The 13464-nt window shown below is 45.3% G+C and overlaps 1 protein-coding gene across 2 annotated transcripts in view; it reads right to left on the reverse strand.

Annotated features, from left to right (window-relative positions):
- Positions 1 to 5068: 5068 nt before the first annotated feature.
- Positions 5069 to 13464, reverse strand: part of ACOT7 (acyl-CoA thioesterase 7) — a 112191-nt gene continuing 103795 nt past the window's right edge. For both annotated transcript variants that reach the window (XM_077837414.1, XM_077837415.1), the window contains exon 9: positions 5069 to 7206. In XM_077837414.1, the coding sequence (XP_077693540.1) occupies positions 7102 to 7206 (105 nt within the window). In that variant the 3' untranslated portion in view covers positions 5069 to 7101. The remainder of the gene's footprint in view (positions 7207 to 13464) is intronic.

Consider the following 13464-nt stretch of genomic DNA (forward strand, 5'->3'; position numbering starts at 1 on the left):
TCATTGACTTCACTGGATATATAGGCCAGAGATGATTTTGTCTCCAGGTTTAGATTTACTGTTAGCAACAGCTGGCTCTTGTTTTATCCTCAGTAACATATTCTGCAGCACAAGGCATTGTGTATATTGTGCACTGGCAATGGACTGGTTTCTGCAATGTGCTTTCCTGCTTTTGCATCATCACCATTATTTACTGATTTAGGGTTTTTTTCAGGGTCTATCCCAGAATTAGGCTTTATTAAATCTGCAGCCTCTTGAATTGCCCACACCATGCACCCACTCCCAGGAATCCCCACACTAAACCAAGCTCTCCGGACGGCCCGCTCCCCAAATCCCAGAAAGAAAAGGTGAGCTTTGCAGCCTGCCTAGAAAATTAACAAATCTATTTGGATGACACTTTTCCCAAATGCAAGAACTGTTACATGTGTCAACAGACCCGCTCAATACGTATAGTGATTAACCCCCATTCTGCAGCACACAGATATTTACAGCGTACCATAGCTTCTGTGTCTACTACATGATCACCCTTCTCTACAACAGCACGACATGCTGAACTGCGCAAGTCCTGCATTGACTGGTAATCCTCCCTCGAGAGAACAACCTTTAATTTAATACTTCCAGGCCTCTGGACATGCATCAATTGGCAATTTTATCCTGATGCATCTGCAGGAAAATATTGACATGGTCTTAGACTGCTCATTCTGTTCTATTCAATTCCGCAGATCCCTGTTTCCCCAGCACTCTTGCTGAAGTTTTTGTATCTCCCTGCCTTAGTTCATGAAATGCCCTGGCTTCTGGTTTACTTAGTAACAAGCACTGAGATGTCGCCTTTTAGACCTTCTAATTTTTTCCATAACCTACTATAGCTATTTAATGGGGTCTTTCCTCCAAAGGCTCAAATTGTCCCAGCCTAGTTAGCGTGCACTAGATCTGAGCCACTTCCAAGTCAATACACACAAGTACAAGGAGAACCCAACACTTCAGGACTGCAACTTGGACAAGGATCCTAACGGGGTCTGGCTGATCCTAAATGAAGCAGGTGAGAGCAGCAGTGAGCACAGCCAAGTTCTCTGTTCTGCTCCTTCCTGCATCAAAGGTATCCGCGCCAACCTCTCCATATCTTCTTGCACTCCCAGGTAGGTATTGCACTGGCCTCAACAAATCCTTATGTATCCTGGAGATTCACCCTAGTTAAAACCTCCTGGCCTCATTCAGTGCCTCAAGACAGCCATATTCCACTGCATTTATGGAGCTTTTTCATGTCTGCATCCTTCAGTCCACTCACCTCGGTTGTTCGGCCCAAATCTCATGGAGCTGGACTCATTCAAAGGCTTTTCCAAACCCAGGACCACAGAGTTCCCACCCAGGTATAGGACTCTGCAGCCAAGCCATTAAATGAGCCCAAATGAACCTGTTAGGCCCTGGTTGGCCTGTCCAGGGGTGGCCATGGCTGTCCCTGGGACATTCCTTGGGTTTTAAGAAAAAGGAAACCATGGGAACAAATACAAGTCAAATACACAAGTGTGCTTTAACAGCAGAGTTAACTAGGTATTGAAAACATGCATGGTAGCAACTCCATCTGCAAACCATAACCAGGTGCTATTGCATTACAAGAGTGCCATCCAGGCCCAGAAAACAGTATTAATTCTGAAATTACAGTAAGGTAACTGTAAATACTTCCTCACTTGTTAGCAGTAGCTATTAATGCACCAGATAGTGGCTGTCGTTCAACAGAACACCGTGTCAATATGCGCCATTTGCAGCACTCAAATGATTTCAGCTAGTGGAGTTGATCCCATTGCTTACTTGTAATGTGTTAACATCCCTGAGGGCTTGCCAAGCCTTGCTCTTTGGGTGTTGATCCTACTAATCCTTGTATAAAAGTGACAATCATGGTTTACACAGCAGCTCAGCTGGTTGTCTAGATTTGTTTCTTATGATGCTCCTGAATAAATCCTGGCTTAACAAAGAGAGACTGCTGTATTTATCTGGAAGGTATCTGTATCTTACCCCAACTGAGTTAAAGAATCCACTCCTTTATTTAGCCAACCTGATGGCATGACCCCCTTACACGCCTGCTCTCCATTCCAGGTCATGCTTTGTGCAATGTGGAATGATTGCTCCTAATGGCAAAGCAATCAATCAGTGTGGAACCTACCCAGTTTTTATACCGAAAATTCATTCTGAGGAAAGCACATGATCACAGTCACCTTGTAGAAAGCTAGCAGGTGCCTCTGGGACAGCTATTAAACATTTTGGTAAACTGTTCAGTGATCACTAGAGAACTAGAAAACCCTCTTCTCCAGCCAGAGATATAGATAAGGGCCAAACGTATTGAAATGAAACATTAAACAGACCTGAAATCGAACTGCCTCTTTTAAACCATTTTTGATGTTAAAGAAAAATCACGTATGATTTCTCTTCATCCCCTGACCCTCCTTGTTTGTAATTTACCTGGTTCTCTTCACTCCCCGGCTCTGGCTAAATGCCAACGGGCACAAACAGCCCCTGTTCAAACAGGTCTGAAGATCTCTCATGATGTTCACTCTTTGCTCACGTTAATGTTGAACTTGAATGGAATTCGGATGGGTATAGAATAGATAAATCCGCTCTTAACAAGAGCTCTGGAGTCCCTATCTCAAATTGCTAAGGAAAAATGCATTAATCTAGGACAACAGAAAATCCAGGGTAACATTCATTGCCAAGGAAGCCAAAAAGTTTGATGGAAGAGTCTCTCCAACATGAGAGCTGGGCCACTTGAGATGAATGTACAGTAACATGAAAATATTGAAGTGACATTGGTACATGCTCAACAAAAAGTAATGCTACTGTATTTCAATTGGCTTAGGTCATAATTTAACTTCTGACTCATTCACTTTAATTGGCATATAACTTCTGTATAGCAGTACTGCAGGGCTTCCATAAAGCAGTGAGATTTATTGTGCTCTAGACTTTAGCTAAGGATATGCCAGGCTTTCCTGTGTAACCTGTATATATATATGGGCCATAAAAATTTGCTCTGAGCTGTGACTCCCTATGCAATTGATGTACTAGTCATTACCTCTGTTCATAATTCTGCTATTACATCTCTCTATATTAATGTCAGGATGGTTCATATCCTTGATCAACAGGACAAATAAAAATATCCAGTAATTTCTAGGAATGTATTGTGGATAACTTTTGGTTTCAGAAGGTGGAGGAAGTAATGAGGGGGACAGCCCTTTGAGACGTAATTCTGATGATCAGGGAGAAACTGGTTGAGAACCTGAAGGTGGCAGGCAATTTGGGTGACCAGGTACTTAACAAAATTAATATTAATAACAAGGAAGGAGGAATGCAACCAAAATAGGGAAAGAAAGGGATAAAAGAGCATTTTGATAAGTTAGATGTATTCAAGTCAGCAGGCCCTGATGAAAGTCATCCTAGGGTACTTAAGGAACTAGCTCAAGCAACCTTGGAACCATTAGTGATTATCTTTGAGAACTTCTGGAGGACAGGTGAGTTTCAGAGGACTGGAGAAGTGCAAACATAGCACCTATCCTCAAAAAGGGGAACAAAAAGGACCTGGGAAATTATAGGACAGCCTATAGTTACAAATTATTGCAACAAACTATCGAACAATCGTTTTGTAAGCACCTAGAGGATAACAGGATTATAAGCAATTGCCAACATGGATTTTTGTCGAGAACAAATGCCAAACCAACCTAATTTCCTTCTTGGACAGGCTTACTGGCCTAGTGGATGTGAGGAAGCTTGATTTTAATGACATTCTCAAGGACAAACTAGGGAAATGTGGTCTAAATAAAATTATAAGGTAGGTACAAAACTATAAATCCATTCAAAGAGTAATTATCAATGGTTTGCTATCAAACTGGGAGGGGTACTGCAGAGAGCTGTACTGGGTCCAGTACTAGTCAATATTTTTCATTAATGACTTGGATAATGGAGTGGACACTATTCCTATAAAATTTGCAAAATTTACTTAGGAAATTTACTTAAGAAAAAATCAAATGCACAGCTACAAAATGAATAACTAGCTGAGTGACTACTGTTGAAAAGGACATGAGGGTTACAGTGGATTACAAATTGAATGAGCCAACAATCTGATGCAGTTGCAATAAAGGCTAATATTCTGGGGTGTATGAATGGGAGAGTTGTATGTAAGATGGGAGGCAACTGTCCCACTCTACTCAGCACTGGCGACCCCTCAACTGGAGTCCTGTGTTCTGGGTGCCACACTTTGGGAAAGATGTGGACAAATTGGAGAGTCCAGATAAGAGCAAAAAAGAAAAGTGATAAAAGGTTTAGAAAACCTGACCTATGAAGAAAATTGTCTAAAACTGGGCATGTTTAGTCTTGAGAAGACTGAGGGGGGCATTTGTTAAGTCTTCAAGTATGTTAAGGGCGATTATAAAGAAGACGGTGATCAATAGTTCTTCATGTCCACTGAAGATAAGACAAGTCATCAGCGTAATCTGCACCAAGGGAGATTGAAGTGAGAAATTAGGAAAAACTTTCTAACGCTCAGGGTAGTTAAGCTCTGGAACAGGCGTCCAAGGTAGGTCGTGGAATTCCCCACCACTGGAGGTTTTAAGAATCGGTTACAAAAACACCTTCCAGGGATGGTCTAGGTTTACAGGGTCCTGCCTCAGCACAGGGGGCAGGACTAGATGACCTCTCAAGGTCCCTTCCAGCCCTACATTTCCATGATTCTCTGACTGGCACACTCACCTGTCAAGGCTATGTGTTTTCACCTCTTTTACCTGGTTTATTGAGGAGATTAGAGTTGTAATTTCAATGCAGCTTCTAATGAGAGCTTCTTAACCCTTCGGGGGGGTGAGTGACCACAACACTAATGACACAAATGAATTCCACGGGGATTATCCGAAGACACTCAGTATGAAGAGCACTGCACATTTTAGTCCAGCAGCTCCTGTTCCAGGGGCATTTCCCATTCAATCCAATGAACACATTAGCCCAAGTCTAACCCTGAAGAGAACTCCTGGGACACCTTGGAATGATTATTTAGACCACACACAATTTCTGAAAAGAAAAAAATGACACCCTATTTCCTTCAGCTGAAGACTGACCGACTTTATTCATGTCACAGTGCACCCTAAATAACTTAGATGTGCACATAAATATTACATAGATTTGAATGGAATGAACTGAGAGTCCCATACAATACTGAGTAGCATTTATACTTGAGTAATATAAATAAGCTTTGGTGTACATATTTTAGGACATACTGTAGATCAACACTGCATTACAAAAAGTCATGGCCCTGTGTATTCTTTGGTATGCCCGTTGCTTTCTGTGCCACTCCACCTATGGCAGACTGGAGTTATTTTATTGAATGGTGTTGGAATGAATAATACACGGTGTACAGTAACCTGGCAGTATTTACGTGGACATAAATTCAATTTTATGCTGCTCCTACATATTCAATGTGCCTTTTAGAAACATAAAACACAGCTGTATTGCAGAACTTGGCCTTTGGGAAGCTAGTGGTTTTGGGGAGTAGGCATGGGCCTTTGGCATCCAGAAAGGCACAGCAGTTTGCCTGGAATTATGGAACAAACATTAGACTGGATGTTTCTGCTAAAGTGCTCAGTAGTTTAACAAAAAAGTGTGGGCTGGATGAATGGACGATAAGGTGGATAGAAAGTTGGCTAGATTGTCGGGCTCAATGGGTAGTGATCAATGGCTCCATGTCTAGTTGGCAGCCGGTATCAAGTGGAGTGCCTCAAGTGTCAGTCCTCGGGACGGTTTTGTTCAATATCTTCATAAATGATCTGGAGGATGGTGTGGATTGCACCCTCAGCAAGTTTGCAGATGACACGAAACTGAGAGGAGAGTTAGATACGCTGGAGGGTAGGGATAGGATGCAGAGGGCCCTAGACAAATTAGAGGATTGGGCCAAAAGAAATCTGAGGAGGTTCAGCAAGGCCAAGTGCAGAGTCCTCCACTTAGGACGGAAGAATCCCATGCACTGCTACAGACTAGGGACCGAATGGCTAGGCAGCAGTTCTGCAGAAAAGGACCTGGGGTTACAGTGGATGAGAAGCAGGATTCGAGTCAACAGTGTGCCCTTGTTGCCAAGAAGGCCAATGGCATTTTGGGATGTATAAGTAGGGGCATTGCCAGCAGATCAAGGGACATGATCATTCCTCTCTATTTGACATTGGTGTGGTCTCATCTGGAGTACTGTGTCCAGTTTTGGGCCCCACAATACAAGAAGGATGTGGAAAAATTAGAAAATGTCCAGCGGAGGGCAACAAAAATGATTAGGGGACTGGAACACATGACGTATCAGGAGAGGCTGAGGGAACTGGGATTGTTTAGTCTGCGGAAGAGAAGAATGGGGGGCAGGATTTGATAGCTGCTTTCAACTACCTGAAAGGGGGTTCCAAAGAGGATGGTTCTAGACTGTTCTCGGGGGTAGCCAATGACAGAACAAGGAGTAATGGTCTCAAGTTGCAGTGGGGCAGGTTTAGGTTGGATATTAGGAAAAACTTTCACTAGGAGGGTGGTGAAGCACTGGAATGCATTACCTAGGGAGGTGGTGGAATCTCCTTCCTTTGAGGTTTTTAAGGTCAGGCTTGACAAAGCCCTGACTGGGATGATTTAGTTGGGGATTGGTTCTGCTTTTAGCAGGGGGTTGGACTTGAGGTCCCCTCCAACCCTGATATTTTATGATTCTAATTCAAAAACTGATTTAAATTGGCATCATTACGGTTCAGATTTAACATTCAATTGTGAGGAATGGTGGCACAGCTCAGACTTCAGAACGATTGTTTCAGTTTATGTGTGAACGCAAAAAGACAAACACTCCATCTCAACGCTTGAGTCATATCTGAAAGGCTCACTTTAAAAAAAACAAAAAGGAAAAACTTATCTTCTGGAGTACAATTCTGCCGCACAGAATGAATTCTGCCACCATTTGCACAGGTACAGGATCAATGAATACACAGGGCCCAATGAACACTTCATACAACACGAGTGAAAGGTTAGTTTTATTTGTCCAAGTAAATATTTCTAAAGTGGATATGTTTATTTCTAGGCGGCTCTGCCATAAATATTTAGGTCCAAGATGAAGGGTCATTGTTGAGTGAGCGGTTGCATCTGTGCCTGCCTTTTGGCTTTCGTTTGAAGATATCTCCCTTTTCCATCTTCAAAACGTCTCTTCTCATCTTCACTTTCTACCTGTTGATCAGAAAATCAAAAACCTGAATATTATTTCTGTTCTCTTTTGGATGCTTGCGAGTCTGACAGCGAGCTCTTAGCTTACTTCATAACAATTCAGTCAACATTCTAGTCTGCCTTCCAGCCTGAAAGACCCCAAGGACTTTGCAACTATGGGACAGATTCTGACCTCAGCAGCACCAGGGCAAATCTAGGGTAACTCCACTGAAGTCAAATGGAGTTACTCCCATTTACTGCAGCATAACAGAGTAGAAACTATTGACAGGAATCCGATCATCCACCCCAGGGAGAACAAGCATAGGAAATGGCTTGGAGAATTTATGCAGGAATTTAAGATAAAAAAGCTCTTCCATGAATCTTAGGGGTGAGAAATGAGTGCACTGCAAGCCCGAGTGGCCACACGTAGCAGCAGACAGTCTCTGCCCGGCAGACATGCTTATTTCTCTATAGTTCAGAGATGGAGGATATTCAGCAAACTGATCCACAGCCAACAAGCGCTAAAAGGAGATCACCTTCAAGAGACGCTTCCAACTGAATGGCACGCAAACCGCAGGAGCCATGGAAGGTGCCCTAGTGTCATTAAGAACAGCCCTCAGCCTCCCGTGCAGGCCACAGACACACCTTTTGTAGGAGGGGAATGTTCTGTTTTGAACGAAGATCTTTTCTTAGTTCAAAAGCTGTGGCCCTTCATTGCTTTTTAAAAGTTGATCACCAAATAAAAGCCCTAGGAGCCCTGCAGCCGCAAGGAGGCCAGCAGCCTGAGATTCCTTAAGTTAAAAGGCAGCAAGAGTGCAAGTTTGTCAAACGTTACAGGGAATTCACTTATTTATGTACAGAGATGTTTGTTAAGTGGGTTAGCCAGGAAGGTAAATCAATTTCTCAGACACGTATGGCAGCTTTTAATTTCTTAGCCAAGTACACGCTGCCAAGTCCCTGATGGGATAACATCTTCATGGCCATTCATTTTATAAATTACTGAATTTGTTACACTTTAGGTACAATTTACATGGTTTTATAACCACTCTGCAGAACACTTGGCTGTAGGTAACCCTGCTAATAGGATTTGGATGAACAAATTCATTTCACAATGAAGAAATGCATCAGCAAAGTTATCAGTGATTTTGGGTTACAATCAGAGGCTAGCAGCAAGAGAATATTAAAATCATATTCTCTCTCGTTTAGACAGCACCAGGGTGAATGCTGCACTTTCCAGACAGAGCCCGGCACAACCCCAGACTTCGGGAACTTGCAGTCCAAGGACTCAAGCCTGCAAATCCTTATGCACATGTGTAACTTAGTAGTATCATCAACCCATAATGCCTCCCCAGAGCACCCACCTTTGGGTCCATCAAGTCCTTTAGGACCGGATGGTGAGGTCCAACACATTGACATTTCTGCTACTGGCTTTAACAGAAACAAGTCAAACCTCTTGGAGCCCAAACAAACAGGTTTGTGTATAGTGAAAATATCCTGCAGGAGCTAGGAGACCAAACCAGAGCAGGGAGTCTTTACTCCCAGATGTTTCAGAGTAAGAGGCTATTGGCAAAAATGACTAGAATGAGCTTTTGAATGTATGGTTATTAGCAAACCCTTCCTCTCACAGACATCTCAAACTGCTCTCTACATGCCCCCAGGTCCCAGCCTGGCAGCCTCCCAGCCAGCAAAACAGCAGCTCTGGCGCAGTTCAAACGCTGGGGCGAGTTCTCTTCTGAAATGGGCGATAGAACCACACAGCTAGAGTTGGTTTTTCCAAGTCGCTTTATTACGTTCCCCACCCCCCCACTTTCTTCAGTGTTGTCTATGGGATGGGCATTTTCTTCAGGCTGCTATGCCTAGCCTGGCCCAGTAAATGGGAGTTGAGAGTGGGGCAGAAGGAGGTCACTTATTTATAAGCTACTGAGTAAAAAGCCCCTAAAACCTTTGGCTTAAGTTTTCAGCAGAAGGCTCATCTATAACGTGTGTCTGCAATCCCTTGTCACTTGGATAAACTCATGAGCTTCCCCTCAAGGCTACGTCTACACTGCACACCCCTGTCAGTGGTGTAGCTCCATGCTGCAGTGAAAAGCAGGCTAGCTACACGTGTCCGTGAAAGGCTCTGGCAGGGGGGAGGCTGAGCTTTTCCGCACCTTGGGAGTCGTTCCCCGATGCCATATTCTTTTCCTGTGGTGGGCGAAGGCTCCAGCAGTGCGGAGACAGCAGGACACTATACAGGAGAAAACAGCAGCACAGATGGGATGCACAGCTTGGGCAACTGGGGAACCACGTAAGTTACATACCGTGTCCGTACTTTACTTGTCTAAGCTATGCCTCACTGTCTATACTGCTACTTAAACCCGTGCTTGGGGCTTCCCGAGTACATGCTATGCATGCCACCAAAAGAAGCATGCAGTGCGGGTGTAGCCCAGCAACCAGTGAAATCTTAGACTGGAGACTCACACGGCTTTCCCAAGCAATGTTCATACCAAGATTATCCAAACACCACGTGCAGAGACAAATCTCACATGCCAAGCGTGCCCTGGCTGAAAAATCTGTCAGTGCAAGAGACATGCAGGCCAACCCTTCATGGCTTAATTGCAACCAGCAAAGGGGACGTTCATGGATCACATTTATTTATTATGCATCATCTTGGTCCTGTTTTTCAGCCACAAGAACAGCAGTATGAATGGACTGTCGCTTTCAAGGATGCTCCTTGCTGAACCATTAGCCTACATTCTTTGTAAACAATGGGAAGCTTTTCCTAGCCATACAGGTAGTAACAGCGCACTAATTGACAAGACAACGGCCCTGTTGAGGAAGAGGAGTAGAGAGAAGCTTGTTTTCTGCGTGGGCTCCACTCTCCCATTATTGGTTTTCCTGGCTGTAAATGACAAACAAGTAAACAAACACGACTAATTTAGCTGAAGTGCTCTGGGAGGTGAACACTGCTGCACATGCAGAGAGAACCACTCCAACAGTGGCTTGAGAACAATTAGAGTCACCCACAGCAATTCAGAGAAGGAAACCTGATACATTCCTGAGCACTCGTTGGGCTGGCAGTGCAGGAAAGGCTGCAGGGTGCTAGCTGCAGAGCTCAGGCCTGGTGCCTTCCCCTCTCCCGAGGGAAGGACGTGATTCTCTCAAAGCGCCCTGTGTATACACCATGGATATCCAGCAGATCCAACTGGACTCGGTACCTACAGTTCTTCCCGTCTGGAGCGTGTGACCAGCAGTAAATGCAGGGGCTCAGAACAGCCTTCTTAAAACGAAAGTACTGTTAGTGAACCACAGGAGCAAAGCACTAGATGAGACGAAAAGGATTTTAACAAAAGGTTTTTTATTATTATTATTTATATGCTACAGGTTTATTTCAGTGTCCACTTCACTTTTCTGGTTCGGGCATACAGGCACATGGATCTTACCTAGAGGCTCGCCATTCCTTAGCAGAAACTCGGGGCAGGTCCCACTTCCCAGACACCCCACACTCCAGAATCTGGGTTCACCTTGGCTTTCCTTTGTCCTTAAATCCAGACAGCAGCCCTCTGACGCAGGGTTTGTCTACACAACAGTTGTGTCAGTCTAACTAATGTGGCTCAGGGCTGTGAATCAGCCTCTCTCAGGGAGGTGGTTTTATTGTGCTGCCGACAGCCCTATTCTGTGCTCTCCCAACAGCAGAAGGCAGCTGCACGATGTGGTGCTTCTCGTGTAGACTAGCCCTTACTTTCCAGGGTGGGACCTGTTGCCCCAAACCCGTTTGCTCACAGGGGGTAGAGTCAAAGCAAAAGGCTCCTGCACTGACTCACACCACCCCTAATATTTGCTGAGAGAGGTCTTATCTCACGTCATTGTGTTGCCTTCCTGTTCGGTTCCCAAACCCCCTGGGGGTTTAGTCCAGGAGAGCCATACAGTAAATATCCCATTAACCAAGTCAAAAAACCGTATTCTTAGCTTATTACACAGCAGCTCCATCTCTCCCACAGTGGGATCCAAATTAAGTCCTGATTTCAGTCCTTTGCCACCAGCCTCATCTGTCTAGCAGTTGACTGTACATATCCCTCTGTCAAGACTGCTAATACAGCCATTGTGCCTCTGATGGCCACTTACAATTACTTCCCAGGTTGGGACGAGGTGAGGGAGGTTGGTAGGGCTTGACAGTGCAGTAGGGGCACTCAGAGGAGTGCCTTCTGTCCCTGCTGCCATCGCCACTCTATCAGGGGATGGGCAGGAGAAACAGAAAGGCCATCTCCCAGCTGGAAGAGGCTCAAGAATCCCACTGGAGAGACCTTGTGTTGCTCTTAATTCACTGTGCGATGATTGATGGGAGCTAGCAGAACACACAAAGGCAACAGAAGCTACTAAAACACTTTCACAAACTCAAGTAACTGTTACCCCAGAACAGTGGGGCTGCCCCAGGGCCAGGGAGCACACAGCCCACATGGACAAATGACCATCCGCACGCTGCTCACCAGGAGGCTTTTGCAGAGCCGGCACAGAGTTTGCGTTAATGCTGAACAAGCAGCGACCTCTCCCCTGAGCTGAAGTTGAGGGGACTAGCCTCCGAGCAATCCTGGAAACATTTCTTCCTACCACTTGAATTATGGAAGGAACTGCCAAGGGCAAAAATATAACCATGAATCATCCGTTCAAGGGGGAATTGGAGGGGGTGGAGGCGACTGACCTGACTGAACAGGAACTCCGATGCATCCGATGAAGTGAGCTGTAGCTCACGAAAGCTTATGCTCAAATAAATTGGTTAGTCTCTAAGGTGCCACAAGTCCTCCTTTTCTTTTTGCGAATACAGACTAACACGGCTGCTACTCTGAAAACTGAACAGGAAAAGAAACTCCATCTTTAAGGGGAAAATAGTGCACTAGTTTCACAGAGATGAAGGGCAGAGGGGACCATGAGATCATCTAGTCTGACCTCCTGCCTTTCACAGGCAGGAACATGTCACCCCGATGTGGAGCCCAGTGACGAAACTAAAGCAGTTTAGTCAGCAGGAGAGTAACTGTTGTGTGCCCCAGGCTGAGAACAGGAGAGACTGAGGCCTCTGGAACAGCAAGGGCTCAAATAGGTGAGATATGCCTCGAGGATCCCAGCCTGTGACCCGGGCCTGTCACTGCAGAGGAAGGTGAAAACCCCCAAGGGTCCCTGCCAATCTGACCTGGGGGGAAATTCCTTCCTGACCCCAAATCTGGCGGTCAGCTGGACACTGAACATGTAAGCAAGACACACCAGCCAGGCCGCTAGAAATAGGATTCTCTGGACTAGCCCAGACAACTGGCCCACCCCAGCTGGCATCCTGTCTCTAGCTGTGGACAATCTCTGATGTTTCAGAGAAAGGTGGAAAAAACAGCCACCCAGATTGCAAATGGGTGTTTGGGGGGTGGGGTGGGGAATTCCTTCCTGACCCCTGCAAGTGACATGCTGAAGCTCTGAAGCTTGAGACTCCAAGGCCAGATGGGACCACCACAGACATTCAGCCCGTACCCACGTCCACTGTCCCCAGCCTGCAAACCTCTCCCAGACACAACTTTCAGAAAGATATCTAATCTTGTCATAAAGACTCCAAGAGCTGGAGAGCCCACTGCCTCCCCAGTAAACTGTTCCACTGTTTAATCACCCGCACTGCTAAGAAGCTGCATCTTGTATCAAAGTTGAATTGAATCTTGTTGCGCCTCTGTCAGCAAGGTTGAAAAGCTTCTCACGATCAGATCTCTTTTCCATGCGTCAGCAGCACCCATGCACCACGATCAAGTACCTCTAAACCTTCTCTTCATTACGCTGAATACATTTAACTCCTTAAGCCTTCCAGCCCCCGGACCACGTTTGGGGTCCTCCACTGAACTCTCTCCAATATCTCCACATCCTTCTTGAAGTGTGGTCACCAGAACTGGACACAGCATACAAGCAGCAGTCTTACCAGTGCTGTGTGTGGGGGCAAGACCACTTCCCTATCTCTATTCGATGTTCCCCTTTTTATACACCCAAGGGCCCCATTAGCCCTTTTCGCCACAACACTGCACTGAAAGCTCACACTGAGAGGATTATCTGCAATGACACCCAAGTGCTTTTCTGAATCACTGCTTTCTGAGACAGACTTCCATCCTGTATCTATAATCGGCATTCTTTGTTCTCCAATGCACGTACCTGGCATTTGCCTGTATTAAAGAAAAAGGCTAATGGAGTGCCCATCTTTAAAAAAGGGAAGGAGGATCCTGGGAACTACAGGCCAGTCAGCCTCACCTCAGTCCCTGGAAAAATCATGGAGCAGGTCCTCAA

The sequence above is a fragment of the Eretmochelys imbricata genome, chromosome 18 (assembly GCF_965152235.1).
Source record: "Eretmochelys imbricata isolate rEreImb1 chromosome 18, rEreImb1.hap1, whole genome shotgun sequence".
Taxonomy (NCBI): Eukaryota; Metazoa; Chordata; order Testudines; family Cheloniidae; genus Eretmochelys; species Eretmochelys imbricata.